The following is a 19,946-nucleotide window of genomic DNA, read 5'->3' as shown; positions in this document are numbered from 1 at the left end:
ATATTTTAGATTTTTTTCCCTCCCTCCCCTTCCTTTAACCCTCTCTCCCCATTCCTTCCCTGATACGGCGTGCAATCTTACATAGGTTCTACATATACATTCCTATTAAATACATTTTCACCTTAGTCATGTTGCATAGAAGAATTAAAATGAATGGGAGAAACCATGAAACAAAACAAAACATAATACAAAAGAAAATGGTCTGCTTCATTCTGTGATGCAATTCCATAGTTCTTTCTCTGGATGCAGAACGTATTTTGCTCAAAAGTCCATTGGGAATTTTTTAGGTCTTTGCATTGCTATGAAGGACTAAGTCTACCAGAAAAATTCTTCACACTTGTGGCTGCGTACAAAGTTCTCCTGGTTCTGCTCCTTTCACTCAGCATCAGTTCATATAAGTTTTTCCAGGCCTCTCTGAAGTCTTCTTGTTTATTTCTTATAGCACAATAGTATTCCATTACATTCATACAAAACTTGTTCAGCTATTCCCCAATTGATGGGCATCCCCTTGATTTCCAGTTTTTGGCCACCACAAGGAGAGCTGCTATAAATATTTTTCCACATGTGGGACCCTTTCCCATTTTTATGATCTCTTTGGGATACAGTCCTAGAAGAGATATTGCTGGGTCAAAGTGCATGCACATTTTTGTAGCCCTTTGGGCATAGTTCCAGCAATTTGGAAATATTTAACAAAACTGTGACAGATTTATCAAAATAAAAAAAACACAATAAAACACAATATTACATTTTAAAACCAAGTCAATATATAGCCTACAGAGGTCCTTATATATGAGTTAGTCGTCCCCATTTGATTTGGTCTAGAAGAATGGGGGAATAGGCAAATATTTTTAATGTCTTAGTAGTATCTAAAGTAATAATGTTCAGCAGTCAAAAGCAAAGATATTTTTACCTATATATTACAATAGGATGTATTAACTTTTATTTTGGTTGCTTAAAAAATAAGTCACTTATACTATCCTATGTCAAACAGAGTAATAGTTTGATTGGATCACAGACAGAGATTTAGATGACTTTAGAGACCATCTAGTTAAACATTCTTGTTTTAAAGATAAGGAGAATGAAACACAAAGAAGTCACATGTACAGTAATAGGTAATAAACAGCCATTATCATAGGACATGACTTAAAATATTTAACATAAACTCAGATGAGAAAATCACTTTACAATTGCAACTGAAAGAAAACACACTATGACTCTCCATCTATGAAATGAGGGAGGCGAACTGCATCAGAAGTCTCCAAAGTAAGGTACATAAGACAATCCTACGAGGTGCATGAAAAACAATTACAACTGAGGAAATTAGCAGAACTGTTCAGTACATATGCAACTGCCAACTCTCTCTGCTTCTCTCACTCCCTGTCTGTGCAGAATTTGGAGTGTACTGAGTGGTAAATCAGTTGTGCACACACTTTCTCAAGCAACAAGGGTGTTAGGCAGTTATTCCTCTACCACAGCCACAGCAGGCATTTCATGTCTCTGGGTCCAGGCTTTGCAAATGACATGGACTCAGGAGCCCATGCTACAATGGTAACTGAGTAAGAGCAGAGACTGTCTTTACCTCTCTTTATATCTCTTGCACTTAGCAGAAAGCAGCAATTATCAAATCACTTGGTACTGGCTAAGAAACAGAAGGGTAGGCCAGTGGAACATGGTACTTCTACATTGTCCAGATCTCCCATAGGGCCTAGGGTGCCATAGGGACAGGTAGACCCTCCTTCCCCAGGAGTGTTCAAAACATGTATACCTCCATCAGCCTCAATACCCTGAGTCCATCACCTTTCTGTCTGGAGGTGGCTGGCGTGCCTCATCATTGGTCCTCAGGAATCAGAGATGGTGCCTAGGTGGATGAGAAATCTTAATTCTTTCAAAGCTGTATTTAAAATGTTGGTGCAATTGTATAACTTGCTCTCCTGGTTCTGCTAACTTCACTTTGTATCAATTCCTATAAACCTTCCCATATTTACCTGAAATTATTTTTTTTCATTTCTTATAGTATAGCAATATTCCCTTACATTCATATCCCATAATTTGTCCAGCATATTGATGGGTGCTCCTTCGGTTTACTGTTCTTTACTACTACAAAAAGAGGTGCTCTACTTTTGTACATATGAACCTTAGTAGTAACAGTTTAGTAATTTGGGGGGCACCATTCCAAACTGTGTACCAGACTGGCTGAATCAATTTACAACTCCACCAACAGTACAGATCTATGTATTTCTCAGAGGAATCTTTTTCAGCTATGCTAATCATTAAAGCTACATATCAAAATAAACAACTTAGAAATAGCCCTTAGAATCACTTTTGCAAAGAGTGAAGCTGAGACTTTAGAAAACAATTAAACATATTAAATCACACTGTTCTCACTAAAAGTATGTTATAAAAATATAATTTATTATTTTAACTAGGGAAAATGTTTTTATGCTGTTAATAAAATTTTAGATTATTTAAAATATTTTTCAGATTTATCTTAGTGTTTAAAAATACATGTTTTACAAACTCAGGGACTATATGAACAAAATTACAAAACACTTCACACAAACAAAGTCAGATCTAAGTAAGTGGAAGAACATCAGTTGCTCGTGGGTGGGCCGAGCCAATATAATAAAAATGACAATTCTACCAAAATTAATTTACTTATTCAGTGTCATATCAATCAAACTATCACATGATTATTTTGTGGAGATAGAAAAAATAATATCAAAATTCATCTGGAAGAATAAAAGGTCCAGAATATCAAAGGAACTGATGAAAAGAAATGCTAGGAAACGTGGCCTAGCTCTACCAGTGTCAAATTGCATTTTAAAGCAGCAATTATCAAATCACTTGGTACTGGCTAAGAAACAAGGGTAGCCCAGTGGAATAGATTAGGTACCCAAGACACAGTAGTCAATGAATATAGTAATCTACTGTTTGATAAACCCATGGACCCCATTTTCTGGGATAAGAACTCACTGTTTGACAAAAATTGCTGGGAAAACTGGATAACAGTGTGGTGGAAACTAGGCATAGACCAATGCTTGACACCATACACAAGATTAAAGTCCAAATGAGTACATGATCTAGGTATAAAGATTGATACTATAAACAAATTAGTGGAGCAAGGAATAGTGTATTTATCAGATTTATGGAGAAGGGAAGAAGTTTTGACTAAGCAAGAGATAGAAAACATTATGAAGTGCAAAATGAATAATTGTGATTACATTAAATTGAAAAGTTTTTGCACAAACAAAGCCAATGTAACCAAGATTAGGAGGGAAGCAGAAAACTGGGAAAGAATTTTTGCAACTAGTGTCTGTGATAAAGGCCTCATTTCTAAAATATATAGAGAAACTGAGTCAAATGTACAAGAACACAAGTCATTCCCCAATTGATAAATGGTCAAAGGATATGAACAGGTAGTTTTCAGAGGGAGAAATCAAAACTATCTATAGTCATATGAAAAAATACTCTAAATCACTATTGATTAGAGAGATGCAAATCACAACAACTCTGAGATACCACATCACATCTATCAGATTGGCTAACATGACAAAACAGGATGATGACAAATGTTAGAGAAGATATGGGAGAGTTGGAATACTAATACGTTATTGGTGGAGCTGTGAGCTGATCCAGTCATTCTGGAGAGCAATTTGGAACTATGACCAAAGGGCTACAAAAATATGCCTACCCTTTGACCCAGCAATACTGTTTCTAGGACCATACCCTCAAGAGATCATAAAAATGGGAAAGGGTCCCACATGTACAAAAATATTTATAGCAGCTCTCTTTGTGGTGGCCAAAAACTGGAAAGCAAGGGCATGCCCATCAATTGGGGAATGGCTGAATAAATTGTGGTATATGAATGTATACTACTGTGCTATAAGAAACGATGAACAGGAAGATTTCAGAGAGGCCTGGAAAGACTTCTATGAACTGATGCTAAGCAAAAGGAGCAGAACCAGGAAAACTTCATACACAGCAACGACCACAGTATGTGAGGATTTTTTCTGGTGGACTTAGAACTTCATTGAAGTGCAAGGACTTAAATAATTCCCAGTGGTCTCTTAAGGCAAAATGCCTTCCACATCCAGAGAAAGAACTTTGGAATTCAATCGCAGAATGTAGCAGATCATTTTCTTTTGTATTATGTTTTGGTTTATTTGATGATTTTTCCCATTCACTTTAATTCTTCTATGCAACATGACTAAGGTGAAAATGTATTTAAAAGGAATGTAGGTGTAGAACCTATTTAAAATTGTATGTCAACTCAGGAAGGAAGGGGGGAGAGAGGCAGGAAGGAGGGAGAGGGAGAGAGAAAAAATCTAAGTTACATGGAAGTGATTGTAGAACACTGAAAACAAAATAATAATTAAAAAATACATGTTTTATAACATTTTGTTGTTATTTAATTGTTTCAGTCATGTCTGACTTTTTGTGACCCATTTGGATTTTTTTGGCAAAGATACTGTAGTGGTTTGCCATTTCCTTCTCCAGCTCATGTTTACAGGTAAGAAAACTGAAGCGAACAGGGTTAAGCGACTTGCCCTGAGTCAAACAGCTAGTGTTTGAAGGGAGATTTGAATTTAGGAAGAAGAGTCTTCCTGGTTCTAGTCCTGGCTCTCTATATGATGGGGTGCATGTACTTGGACCCCAATTCTAAAATCACATTTCTCCCTACCTTCAAAACACCATCCCAGGCAGTTTCTCCCCAGCCCAAGGACACAATCTGCCCCAGCAACAACTGATATCTCCCTTCCTGCTACAGTAGCCAGCTGTGCCTATAGAATTTATTAGTTTGAACCAGCTGTGTAGCGGCTCAACTGGCTAACAACATTTACTACTCACTGACCAATCATGTATCCTAGACTTAGACACAAATATACTCCCTTACATTTATCTTGTCCAACAAGACACTGATGAGAGCAGCCTGGTATTCCGCAATCAGTCCTGACCATCAGTTGACTTAGTGATATTTCAGGCCCCAAACCACACTCCCATGTAGCCCCACCATGGGCTACTTCTCCATGAACTTTGGGTAAAATACATGCACAGGAGATACTAAAAGTGCATGTTACTTTAAGAACTAACCACTCCTTAATCACTCTGTAATCCCGCCCTGAATCACCTAGTTAGCATATTTGGCACACGTTTACCATACAATATCCTGTAAACTTTACCTGTACCCCTCTAAGCTTGCAAGTTCTCTAAGAACTCTTGCCCTCTGAAAAGCACAATAAACCTTTACCACCTTGACCTCAACAATGCTTGAGTTCATGAATTCTTTCCCAGATGGCCCATGCAGGGAACTCCAGTCTTGGAGTTCCTGTACCTCTATCTCTCCAGCCCTCATCATATCCACTGTACCACCTACCTACCTGTTTTATAACATATATTAGTACAATTAGTATATAACATATTAGTACATATGTGTATATACACAGTTCATAAATATACAAACATTAGGGATACATGCTAAAATTTCTTTTACTATTAGGAAGTTTGTAACAAATGTTTCAGCGTATATTCTAATGGAAAAGAGGTATATATGTGTGTATAAATATGTGTATATAAATGCACATATAGATGTGTGTATATTCTAATAGAAGAGAAGCTCTGTGTGTGTGTGTGTGTGTGTATACATGCATGTGTTAAACCAGTCCAAAAGTTTTCCGTTAATTCTTACACAAGACTTCTGGTAAAAAGCTAAAAGTTCAATAAATATGAATTCAACAAACTGGACAAGCAGTGCTATTCAGCATAAAGTAATGTTAGGCACTAAGTTAAGAGAGTAAGTTGTTTTTTTTTAACTTCCTGTTTAGGATTTTAGAATATATCTAGTTCACAGAGGTAAGGAAATATAGTGGGCAGATAAGTAGACTTTGAGCCAAGAGGATCACCTCAGTGGTTTAGTGAAGGCAGAAATGTTTTATACTGTTAATGCTGCCCTCTGGGACCTTAGTGAAGTTACTTAACCTCTCAGAGGGCCAGGCAAGTCTTTAAGAGTCTAAGCTGAAGACAAGGTACTAACCTGCAGTGGCATGAGTTTCTCCATTATTATTAGGAGTATTATATATAGAAGTTTCCCTAAATTAATGAAATTACAAATCTAGTTGCTATTCCTATTTAGTACATATTATTGATTTTAAAGAGATGGAAACTAGGGTCCAGAGGGCAAAGGGCTTGCCCCAAATCTCAAAGGAGCTGAGCGACAGTGCAGGAACTCAAATATAGGCTTTCTGACTCCAATTCAGCACTTTTCACTAGGCTACATTGCCTCCCCCAAACCCACACCACAGAATTCATGTATGCTAGGATTCGAGTCCTCTAAAATAGATGTAACTGCTTCTATATAACCAACTGATTATTTCTAACAGTTTTGTTGCATAATTCTATGGTTTCAATCTTTCTCCAAAAAGGATTCTGTCAAGATTCCAAGAGCCTATAGCCTATCAAGATTTCGGTCATAGTTAACTTCATTCTATGCTGTAACACACATTTGACCTAATAAGTTAAGTTTGTCCAAATGGTTAATTTGTTAGTTCAGGGTAAATTAGAACCCTCTTTCTGAAAATTTTTTTCTAGTTCTATTGTCCAATTTCCTGTCTTATTAAGCAGTGCAAGCTGGAAGACAATATCTATCTAAGTGAAAAAGATCTTTCTCATCCTTAGGATCATCATTCTAAGCATTAGTAATATGGGTTAAAAATGCAGGAGATTATTTTCAAAGCATATGGAAATTAATTTTTGAAAAAAAAAATGGAAAAGACCAACTCATGGCTTGTCTCCTAAAAATATAACCCAACAAATTATTAAGGTTTCTACCTAATTGATGTTTAATAATCAACATAGGTTGCTTAGTATATGCTAATACTTCTTCTTGTTCATAATGGTTTTGCCCTTAGGTTCAAGGCTATTTTAATCCATAATTCTTGAATCACTTTCTTAAATTTATTACTACTTGAGTGTTGCAAATAGTGCGAAATTCCAAATTCCAATTTCAAATAAACATAAGACTTTATTTCTCATGCTATTTTTATTGTCACTAGAATTTTCTTACTATCAGACTCAGAATTGTCTAGGTTACTATTTGACCTAAATATGACCTATCCAAATATAAATTTTTTGAGAGAAACCATTATTTTCCCAGTACTTCTTGAAATAATTAACACACGCAGAGAACTCATAAGTAATAATCATCCTTTTTAAGTCCCCCTCTGCTCTTCATATCCACAGTATGGACTGGAAAGCAGGTCGGACTAAAAGGTAGCAAGATCTGATTTAAATACTATTTGTGATGCTTCCAGCTGTGTGACTATGGATGGGGAAATCCAAATCACTCCATCTCTCTGAGCCCCCTCAGGTATCAAATGGTGATTATAACACCTACAGTACCTACCTAGTAGGGCTATTATGATGCTCAAATGGGATAATACAAGTAAGGCATTTGCAATAAAATGTAATACAAGTGACAGCTATCATCATTATGTTATCACACAATACCAGTTTAAGCCTTCACCAACTCTCTGTTAGCTTACTGTAATGACCTAATAGCTTTCTCCATTTGTAGTTCTTCGCTGTCAGATCAATTCTTTACACAACTGCCAAACTAATGTCTCTCACACACAATTTTATGTCATTGCTTTGATCAAAAACCTTTAGGAGCTTCCCCCTGCCAACAGAAGGAAAACAAGCAACAAAACCTTGCACTTAAAGGTCCTCTAGGATACAGTTCCAACCAACTTTATTTCAGTGTTATCTAAATAACCATGTGTTTGACCTTGGAAACTGTATCCTTTTTATGCTTTGTTACTAGTAAAGTAACTTTTATTACATACTATATTTAAACATGATTTCATTACATTATTACAACAAATTGGACCTGCTTGTGCATGTTTTAATCTACCCATAAAAATTATTTCAAAATAAATTTCACAATAAGAAAAATTTTGCAAAATTATTTTTTAACATGTATGATACATACACTATATGAATATCCTGAATTTCTTAATAACCTAAAAAATCCTGCCTCTACAATTGTAAGATAATTAAAGACAATATCATGATAACATTTTTTGTTGACCTAATTCTTCAATTTTCCAACTAAACAACTTTTTAAGATTTAGAGAGTTTTCCTCACAATACACCAGTAAGAAATTTGCAAACCAAGATAAGGCCTTTAAAATCAAAACACCACTCAAAGGCACCAAACACCTCTATTCCAGAAAGGTAGGCACACAATACACGAAAATGAATATAGCAAGCTTATGACAATTCACCTTGACTACAACATGAACCTAATAAAACATGAACTGGGTAATAACCGGATGAGCAACAAAGGTTAAATTCTCCACAAAGTTCTCTTGAGGCTTAAGAGTGAATATCTAGATATTCCATATTTAAGTATAACTGCTCCAAAACAGTCCAAGGCCAAAGAGAAATTAATTTGGTATTAATTATCCTACTGCTCTCCTATACTAGATAGAAAGTTATTATATTTACCTTGTTCATTACCACAAATTAATGTAAAACAATGCTTAAAATCATGCACACAATTGGAGGGAGATCAACTTTTTGGGGTCATCTAAATGTTATATCAGGGTTTTGATACAGATATGGCTTGGAAGGTAGGTGGCACCTGAAGAAATGAATCTAGAATGAAATGAAATCTAGAATCCAATAAAAATAAAATCCCCCAAATTATGGGTTCAACCAACTCCTATAAGCAAGCACACTAATCCATAGACTTATCATACTGGAAACTGGATGAGACTATATAGGACATTAAATTTAAGTACAGTACTACTTTATTTTGAGATGTCTTATCATTCATTACTCATTATATATTTTGATGGATCTGTGATCATATAGACATGGATTTTCCATTTAAGGCCATAGCTTTTAACACTTTGACACCTTATCCTTTGCAACTACTTTTCATGTAGTCCCATAAATCCTCCACAGAGAGTCCACCTAACATGCTGGGTGTCTACCATCTAGATCACCCGATATGATTTGATGATCAGTGGCACATACTTCACTTTTTTTTCCTCTGGAGCTTCGTGGCCTACTTCTTTTTTTGGTCATATATTTCTGAAAATAAATTTTATCTTTTATGATACCTCTTCTGTACAGTTATTCATTGGTATATATTGTAGCCTTCTCATACCAACTAGGATTCTCTCCACTGCATTTTGTGATGATATTTGCAAATTAAAGAATTAAATATAACTTTTAAAAAATTAAATACAATTTTAAATTCTTAAGTATAACTTTTAAAGAATTAAATATAACTTTTAATTCTTCAGAGACAGTAGTATTCCAATTTTTGAAGAAATATGGCATCACTGAAAGAAAATTGATGTTATAAAATATAAATTTGTTTCAAGAAGAAAATTATGGCAACTAAAATACTGATGATGATGACTCAAAGAGTACTGAACCCTTAAGTTCCACAGACCTTCTTTACATTTAAGAAATGTCTACTACGTGCTAGTAATATTTTTTTTATTCTTCCTTTTTCTTACTCCTATCTATTCAATGGCATTTTAGAATCTAGTATAGTGATCATGAGCTTTATTCTCATGTGATCCTTTGATCTTCCAATGACCCTCACATATGACTCGTGATGTACTCACACTTTATTCCTTTCCCTAATGTGAATATTTATTTATAGATTTTTCCTATGCCCATCTTCCCTCTATTTCCTGGCTTCTTCCCTCTACCCACCAAAAATCCCTAAAAAGCAGAGACATGGACAGGCCTTTGTTTAACATGATAACAATGTTGCGTATATATAAGACATTAAAACAAAAATTTTTATTATGTAAAAACCCTAGAAGCTTTTCCAATAAGTACAGGAATAGTCAAGATTACCTATTCTCATTATTTTATAAAGTTCCAAAAATTATATTTATATTAATAAGACAGATGAGATGTATATTATATAATTATAGAATAATTATGATCTGATAATATATTACAATGTTGCAATATTGTTATTCAGTTGTTTCACTTGTGTCTGACTCTTTGGGACCCCATTTGGGGTTTTTTTGGCAAAGATACTGTAGTGATTTGCCATTTCCTTTTCCAGGTCATTTTATAGATGAGGAAACTGAGGCAAACAGGATTAAGTGACTTGCCCAGCATCACACAGTTAGTGAGTATCTGAGACCAAATTTGAACTCAGGTCTTCCTGACTCCAGGCCTAGCTCTTTATCCACTATACTACCTATTTGCCCTGTAATTATATAAGACAGTATAAAGATCAACAAATAGAATACACAATTATTTCTATTTGCAGATGAGATAGGTTTACTTGGGAACCCCTAGAAAATCAACAAATTCATCAAGAATTAATTAATAGCTCCAATAAAGGGAATAGCATACAAAATAAATCTACAATAGCATCAATACTTCTACAAACTGCAAACCAAAAAAAAAAAACCTGAGGGGAAACCTTATTTAAAATAACTAATTAATCCATAAAATTACAGGAGATACTCTACCAAGACATTTTTATAAATGTGCTTTTATAAATATGCTTTACATAAAATAAAGGAAGAACTAAACAACTGAAGAAATGTTCATTATTCATAGTTGGTCAATGCCAATATAATAAAAATAGTTGACATTTTTAAGGCATTATCAACTAAACTACCAGATGATTACTTTATACAAAGAGGCAAAATGAGTCAATCCCAGAAGCGATTAACTAGAGAAGGGAGAAACTAGAAGTAAACACTTTTGGGAAGGGACAAGATCAAATGAGAGAATAAAATAAAGGGGGGACAGGGTAGGATGGAGGGAAATATAGTTAGTCTTACACAACATGACTATTATGGAAGTCTTTTGCAAAATGACACATATATAGCCTGTATTGAATTGCTTGCCTTCTCAGTGAGGATGGGTGCGAAGGGAGGATGGGAGAGAAGTTGGAATTCAAAGTACTAGAAATGAATGTTGAGAATTGTTATTGCATATAACTGGAAAATAAGAAATACAGGTAATGGGGGTATAGAAATCTATCTTGCCCTATAAGAAAAGAGAGAACATGGGGATAAGGGAAGGGTGGAGTGTGATAGAAGGGGGAGTGAGGGAAGGGGGAATCAGAATGCAATGTGTTATGGGGTGGGGGGAGGGAAGAGATGGGGAGAAAAATTGGAATGGAAAATTTTGTGGAAATGAATGTCATAATCTAAAAATAAATTTAAAAAATAAAAAGCTGGACATTATGTCTCAAGAAATAATAATTGAAAAGTGACCAGATCAATTAGAACCAGAGAGCAAATAAAATGAATCCACAGATCATCTCATGAACAGCAGTCCAAAATGAAAAGTCCTAACCTCATAGCCAAAATCCAGAGCTCCAAGGTCAAAGAAAAAAAATTGCAAACATCCAGAAAGAAGTTCAAGAACCATGGAACTGCATTATGACTGTACCAGCCCTAGCAGATTTTACTAAAAAAAATAAATAAATAAAAATGAGAGAACTTGGAATACAGTTTCAAAGGCAAAAGAAATTTATAACCAAGATTAACTTATCCTGCAAAGCTTAGTCACATAAGAGGAAAAAAGGCCAAAGCTGGGTAAGAAATTCTGAAATACAAACACAAGAATCAAGAGAAATATAGAAAGAGGATCACAACTACACAACTTGACCCTAAATACCACCAGAGGAGACTACATGAGTTCCTTTTACTTCCCCAACTACTAACCCCCATCTTCTTATCAGTTTTCCTAATGCTTGGACCACAGCCCATGTCCTAGCTCCAAAAGGACTACTGAATGTTTTGTATGGTTGCTTACTGTCCCAGGGAGAGGAGAAAGGAAGGAAGCAAGGGTGAGAATTTGGAACTCAAAATTTTAAAAACAAAATTTAAAAATTTTTATATGTAATTGGGAAAAATAAAATATTATTTTAAAAAGGAAAGGTCTATTGAATAACAGATTAAAAAGTAATTAGAGATTAAATAATTTAGTCTTCAATAATGGGAAGGACTAAGAACTAATCACAGAAGCAGTACTTTCATCACAGAAGACAAAAATCAGACAGCATAACAAAATTTTGGGGATGAAGACAAAGCAGTCCATAGAGAAAAAAAATCTCTAAACATTTTCATTAAGCATAATGAAGATGACCAGATCAGTGAACTGGGCACACATTAAAAAAAAAAAAAACAAACCTTGAAAGGGAGAACAAAATAGGCATTTATACAGTGCTTACTATGTACCAGGCACAGTATTGAGCATTTTTATAAATATAATCCTCACAACATCCTTATGAAGTAGATGCTATGATTATTCCCATTTTACAATTGAGGAATCTAAGGCAAACAAAGATTAAATGACTTACCTAGGGTCATACAGTTAATAAGTGTCTAAAGTCTGATTGGAACTCAGGTCTTCCTGACTGCAGGCCCTGCACTCTATCCACCACATCACCAGCTTCCTCTGTTGAAAGCCAACAAATTGAAAAAGTTCAATTAAATACCAAAATATAGACTATGATTGGATTTGATTTATTATATCACACCAAACTAGAATTAGGACTTTTGGCACTTGGGAATTGCATGATGAGGGGAGGGAGAGGCTTAATACATAATCATTCTAATGCATGACTGTGCCAAAGAGGAGACAGAAGTCATCTGAGTAGAGGAGGTAAAGGAACAGGAGCCAAAGTCTTAAGGGGACAAAGGAGTTAGGATGGAGAAAAAGATAGTAAGCAAGGTCCAGAATATTTGGGAGAGGAAGGGAAAATTAATTGGTGATTTACCAATGATAGCAACAGGGATCTGAACAGGATGAGATGAACACTAAAAGAGAGGTGGAAGTTGACTGATGATGGGAAAGTCTGACTGGGGCAGTGGGGAATAAAGGGGTTTTGTTGGGGATATGAAAGAAGGAGTGGCCAATTTTACAAAAGATGCCAAGAAAAGACAAAGCATTTTCCAAGGTAGTAAAGAATTAGAAACAAAGCAGATGCCCAATCAGCTAGAGAATGTTTTAAAAAAAATGATAAATGAATGTAATGGAATATTATGATACTATTTTAAATGACAAATGTGATTAATATAGAGAAGCATGGAAACATCTACATGAATTTATAAAAGAGCAAAGTAAGCAGAGACAAAAAAACAATGACTACAAAATGTAGTGGAAAGAACCAGAAAAAAAGTCAAAAGTGAATCTCATAAAATTATAAGGCAGTAAGCTTGAAAGAAGATGGATGAGAAGACATTCTCATACCACATTTTTGCAAAGTTAGGAGAGGTCCACAAATATGGACTACATATATTTTGAGACTTTTTCAATGCACTAATCATTTATGCTATTTGGTTTTTTCTTTAAGAAAAATACTCTGTTTTGTATGATGGTGATTGAAGTAGAGGTGCTAGGGGGAAGGAAAATATTGAGTCAAACTATGATGATAAAAAAACCCCACCAAGACAGACTTTTGAGTCACGTGACTAATAAGGGGAAGGACTAGACCTTTTCTCTGATCCTTATAACTCCTCAAGCATTTCTAGAACAGAAATTATGTTCCAGAGGCATATTTCAGCTAAGACAGGATCTAAGACACAAAGAACCCAAAGAGGATCAAAATTCTATCAACTAATGTCTAACTCATTATCACTCAGCATTTTTATCTCCCCCACTTACTACTATACTCCTGTTAGCAAAGCTATATCTATATATATTAAAAGAGAAATGAGACCTGAAAGAGCACAATTTTTGGTCTGCATAACAGAAATAATTGGCAAAACAAAAAAACCCTTTAATCTAGGGTGGCACAAAACAAACAAAAGAAAGGAAAATTGATTAGGACAGCAAATACACAGAGGTGAAGGAGTCTAGAAGAGGAAGAACAAAACGCAATAACATTAAATTCCAAGTAAGAAAAATGTATTCATCTTGAAGACCAGATATGTAGAAGCAATCTAACACACTGTTCTCTCAAAAGAACTCAAGTAAGAAAAGCTTGAACATCATGATACAAGAAACAATATAAGAAAACTGCTTAAGCAAAGGAAACTAAATACCAAATCCAAAGAACCCACAGATCTATTCCAGAAAAAAAAAAAGCTGCCAACAGTATTTGTTAAATTTAACAATTCCTTGGAAAAATAACAAATTCTACAAGTGACCAGGTAAAGGACTTTCAAATACATAAGAAATCTGAACAACATTAACAGAAAAGACAGAAAGGAATGGAATGACATTTTTGAAAATGCAATGCAGCTCAAGATACAGTCCAAGGTGACCTAGCTCAGGGTGGGGAACCTGTGGCCTCAAGAACACATGTGGTTCTCTAGGTCCTCAAGTATGACCTTTTGATTGAACCCAAACTTCACAGAACAAATCCCCTAAATAAAAGAATTTGTTCAATAAAACTTGAACTCAGTCAAAAGGCTGCACCCAAGTTACTAGCCTATGAATCTAAGTTTAACTATATATGTAAAAAGATGAAAACTTGATAATAAAAAGCCATCTGACACCTTCTTAGAAATTCAGACCTGAAGAGATTATTTGCTTCCTGAATACCCCTGACAACAGAAATGCAGGAGGGATGAACTGATACAACAGTAAAGGATAGCCAAGTAACAGCAAAAAGAGTTAAGAAATGTCTTTGGAAATGTATACAAAAGGAGACAGAGGTAGAAGTTATGAGAGTGATAATGGAGAGGCAGGCCTGAGGTATCATGAACTTAATGTAGGAATACCCTGATGAAGAGTGAATCAACTCTTTAGAGGTGGAACTAAATTATAAAATGGAAGAGTGCAGGAAGTGGGGAGAGAAGGAAGGCTAGAGGAAAGTGTGTGATATGTCCAGGTCAAGTCCAGGGCTAACAATGAAAGGAAGGTGACTCTTCTCATCTTTCAATAAGAAAAGAGCCTGAAAGGAGGACACAGGGAGAGTGAGAAGATGAGTGAAAGTATGGAAAAGGAGGAGGTCTTGTTTCGGTGATGGGAGGAAGTCACTGATGAATGCTCCAATGGGCGAAGAGAGATGCTCGGTGAAGGAGCATGGGAAACTGGCACTAGGACTTGTCCAGGGAGACTACAAGATCTGTGCCAAGAAAACCCCAAGTGGGGTCACAGCGAGTCAGACACAACTGAAAATGACTGAACAACAGCTACCACAAAGGCAACTGGAGCAAATAAATTTAATACTGATGTTGGTTTGTTGTCCTTGTTTATTCTTTTTTTATTTTTTGAACGTTTGATTTTGCTTTGTCAGATAACATGATTGCAGCTCCTTGTTTTGGGGGGTTTTCTTGGCAAAGATACTGTAGTGGTTTACTATTTATTTCTATAGCTCATTTTAGAGATGATGAACTGAGGCAAACAGTGTTAAGTGACTTGCCTAGGGTCACACAGCTACTAAGTATCTAAGGCTGGATTTGAATTCATGAAAATGAGTTTTCCGATTCCAAGTCTAGTGTCCTGCCCACTGTGCCAAAGAAAATATTAATTCAGTTACAAAAATATAGATAATAACACAACAGTGACAGATTTTAAGTCAAACAGAAAGATTAATCAAAGAGAAAATGCAGAAGTGAAAAAAATTGCTTGGAGAAACTGAAGCTAAAAAGACTTATTGCATATTCTAAATGGGACTAAAAAAGAATATACGTATTTCTCATATACCCACAAGGAATTTTCATAAATATCGATCATGTGTTAGGGTACAGACATACTCAAGGAAAAGTAAATAAGCAGAAATGGTAAATGTACCCTTTACAAACCATAACACAATAAATAATAATCATTAGTTCAAAGACTACAAAGAAAAGTAATAGACCCAAATCGAGACTTAATGGTGAAATCATAAATAAGTACGTCAAAAAGAATATTTATGTGAAAGAATAGTTATATGAAAGAAAATGATAATGATGAAACAACATACCCAAATGTCTGGGATGCAACTAAAATAGTCCACAAGAGGAAAACCATATCCTTACAATCATATATTAACAAAACAGAAAAAGAGAAGATTAATAAAACTGAATATGCACTTAAAAATGAGAAAATCAACAAATAAACAGACCTAAAATAAGTACTAAAAGTTAGAGGAAAAATAAACTAAAAACAAAAAACAACCACAATTAAACAAACAAAAAAATCCCAAAACAACCAAACTTACATACAAATAATAAATAAAACATTAAGTTGGTTCTTTGAAAAGGCTAATAAAATGGACAAATCTTAAAACTAATCTTTAGATTGAAAAGAAGAGCACAGAAAATAAAACAACTTAAATAGCATAAAAGAATTGTAAAAACACAACAAAACAAAAATAAAAAGAATAATTAGGGGGCGGAGCCAAAATGGCTCAGTGAGAGCAACTACTCACCTAAGCTCTTAGACAAACTCCTTCAGATACCTCTAAAGAGAGAATCTGACCAAATTTTGGAGGGGCAAAATCCAACAGGAGAGAGACTGGCAGATTTGCAGCCCAGGACAGACTGGAAGGTCGAGGGGAAGGTTCTGTTCCATGGGGGTGGAAGAGCACAGAATACACAGTGCAGTGCATCCCCTCCATGGTAAGGCTGAGCAGGAAGCCCCGGATGCTCTGAGGTAGCAGCTGCACTGTGGAATCTCAGGTATATCAGCCCAGGACTGAAGTCCAGAGGAACCAAATGAGTGAAAGTTGCGGAGCCCCAGGTATCTGCAGTGGCTGCTCCTGAGACTATCAGTCAGCAGATTAAATGTCTTTAAGTCACCTACTTGAACTTGCAAGAGCCAAAATGGCAGAGGGATTGATAAATGCTCTCTCCTCCTCCCTGCGTTGACCTTGAAAGAACCATAAAATATTTTCTCATAAAAATCCTGGAACAGTGGGATCAGCAGAAGGGGTAAACAGACTCTTAGCCCATGAGGCTAGGAAAATCACTAAGGAGGCTCCCTCTGACTGTGGCAGAAGGGGACCAGTGCAGGACCGGAGCTGTCCTAGACAGCCATACCTCAGCAAACCAGAAGGAGATCCAGAGTCCCAGGGGAGTGGAGCCCCACAAACACCAACATCAGGATCCCAGGCCTACCTCAGCACCTCAGGGGAATTGAGAAGACACTAGGGCAGCTGGGATCACCAACCACTGAGCTTGCCTATGCTCGAGCTCAGCAGAGGAGACCTCCTGTGGCCAGACCATACCTCCTCCACACTTAACAAGCTAGCTTCCAGGGTAAATCCAGGGAAACACAAAAAGACTTCACCTGGCTTTTGCTTTCTCACACAAGCTAGCTCAGCACCAGGTACGCTGCAGTACTTTAGCTTCTAGCTGAAAGAACCAGAGACCACAACACACAAAGTCTCATCATCATGAGTAAGAAGTTCATGGAAAGAAAAGACCATAGAAACTTTCTATGATGACAAGGACCAAAACACAAACACCAAAGAGGTCAGCATTGACACTGCACTCCCACCTGAAACTTCAGAAGGGACTATGAACTGGTCACAGACACAAAGAGCACTCTTGGGAGAGCTGAAGAAGGATTTTAAAAGCCAAATTAGAGAAATAGAAGAAAAACTGGCCAATGATTTTAAAAGTATGAAAAAAGAATTCACTGAAGAGAACAGCTCCTTTAAAAGGAAAATTGGACAAATGGAAAAGGAAGCACAAAACCTAATTGGGAAAACTGGACAAACAGAAAAGGAAGTACAAAAACTAACTGGAGAAAATAACTCCTTAAAGTGAATAATTGGACAGATGGAAAAGGAGATGCAAAAGTTAACTGAAGAAAACAATTTGATAAAAATTAGAATTGATCAATGACTCTATGAGACATCAAGAATCAGTTAAACAAAATGTAAAGAGTGAAAAGAGAAGAAAATGTAAAATATCTAATTGGAAAAACAACTGACCTGGAAAATAGATCCAGGAGAGAAAAATCTAAGAATTATTGGCTACAAGAAAGTCATGATGAAAAAAAGAGCCTGGACAATATCTTCCAAGAAATCATCAAGGAAAACTGCTCAGAAGTCCTAGATCCAGAGAGCTAAATAGTCATAGAAAGAATCCACTGTTAACTACCCGAAAAGAATCCCAAACTAAAAACACCAAGGAATATCACTGCCAAATTCCAGAACTATCAAGTGAAGGAGAAAGGTCTAGAAGATCAAGGGAACTGATGAAAAGAAATGCTAGGGAAGGTGGCCTAGCTTTACTAGATCTCAAAATATATTATAAAGCAGCAATTATCAAAACCATTTGGTACTGACTAAGAAACAGAAGGGTAGACGAGTGGATTATGTTAGGTACTCAAGACTTAGTAGTCAATGAATACAGCAATCTACTGTTTGATAAATCCAAGGACCCCTGCTTCTGGGATAAGAACTCACTGTTTGACAAAAATTGCCAGGAAAACTGGACAATGGTGTGGTGGAAACTAGGCATAGGTTAATGCCTGACACTGTACACAAAAATAAAGTTCAAATGGGTACATGATCTAGGTATAAAGACTGATACTATAAACAAATTAGTGGAGCAAGGAATAGTGTATTTATCAGGTTTATGGAGAAGGGAAGAATTTTTGACTAAACAAGAGATAGAAAGCATTATGAAGTGAAAAAAGGATAATTTTGATTACATTAAATTGAAAAGTTTTTGCACGACCAAACCTAATGCAACCAAGATTAGGAGGGAAGCAGAAAACTGGGAAAGAATTTTTGCAACTAGTGTGTGTGATAAAAGCCTCATTTCTAAAATATATAGAGAAGTATGTCAAATGAATAAGAATACAAGTCATTCCCCAATTGACAAATGGTCAAAAGATAGGAACAGGCAGTTTTCAGAGGAAGAAATTAAATCTACTGTCATATGAAAAAATGCTCTAAATCACTATTGATTAGAGAGATGCAAATCAAAACAATGCTGAGATACCACATCACACCTATCAGATTGGGTAAACATGACAAAATAGGAAGATGATAAATGTTGGAGAAGATGTGGAAGAATTGGAACACTAATTTATTGTTGGTGGAGCTGTGAACTGATCCAACCATTCTGGAGAACAATTTGGAACTATGTCCAAAGGGCTACAAAAATGTGCATACCCTTTGACCAAACGATACCGCTTCTAAGACAGTATTCCCAAGAGATCATAAAAATGGGAAAGGGTTCCATAGGTACAAAAATATTTACAGCAGCTCTCTTTGGGATGGCCAAAAACTGGAAATCAAGGGGATGCCCATCAATTGGGGAATGACTGAATAAGTTGTGGTACATGAATGTAATGGAATACTGTTGTGCTATAAGAAATGATGAACAGAAAGACTTCAGAGAGGCCTGGAAAGGCTTATATGAACTGATGCTGAGAGAAAGGAGCAGAACTAGAACTTTGTACACAGCAACAACCACAGTGTGTGAGGAATTTTTCTGGTAGACTTAGTACTTCATTGCAATGCAAGGACTTAAATAATTCCCCATGGTCTCTTAAGGCAAAATGTCTTCTACATCCAGGAAAAGAAGTATGGAATTCGATCACAGAATGAAGTAGATCATTTTCTTTGGTATTATGTTTTGGTTTGTTTTATGATTTTTCCCCATTCATTTTAATTCTTCTATGCAACGTGACTAAGGTGAAAATGCATTTAATAGGAATGTATGTGTAGAACCTATATAAAACTGTATGCTGTCTCAGGGAGGGAGTGCAGAAATAGGGGGCATAAGGGGGAGGGAAAAAGTCTAAGATATATGGAAGTGATTGTAGAACACTGAAAACAAATTAAAAAAAGAATAATTAGAAACTATTAGGCACAAGTATATGGTAACAAATGAGAACACAAAAGAAATAGAGGAATACCTATAAAAATATAAAATACCCAAACTGTCAGAAGATCATAGAGATCTTAAATAATCCTACCTTCGAAAAAGAACTAGCTGTAAAAGCACTACCAAAGTTAAAATATCCTGGTCCTGATGGATTCACAGTAAAATTTTATC

General features: G+C 35.8%; 1 protein-coding gene across 12 annotated transcripts in view; it reads right to left on the bottom strand.

The window, feature by feature from the left end:
- PJA2 (praja ring finger ubiquitin ligase 2) overlaps positions 1–19,946 on the bottom strand; it is a 132,300-nt gene that overhangs the window by 61,326 nt on the left and 51,028 nt on the right. For 6 of the 12 annotated variants that reach the window (XM_072597249.1, XM_072597259.1, XM_072597262.1 and 3 more), the window contains one exon: positions 12,356–12,453. The exons of 5 other annotated variants lie outside the window; for them this stretch is intronic. In XM_072597249.1, coding sequence (XP_072453350.1) covers positions 12,356–12,365 — 10 coding nt within the window. In that variant the 5' untranslated portion in view covers positions 12,366–12,453. Of the gene's footprint in view, positions 1–1,765; positions 1,837–12,355; positions 12,454–19,946 lie in introns of those variants that run through there. One more of the 12 variants, XM_072597257.1, reaches the window with a different exon arrangement.

The sequence above is a fragment of the Notamacropus eugenii genome, chromosome 3, assembly GCF_028372415.1.
Source record: "Notamacropus eugenii isolate mMacEug1 chromosome 3, mMacEug1.pri_v2, whole genome shotgun sequence".
Lineage (NCBI taxonomy): Eukaryota > Metazoa > Chordata > Mammalia > Diprotodontia > Macropodidae > Notamacropus > Notamacropus eugenii.
This window is presented reverse-complemented; position numbering and strand designations above follow the sequence as displayed.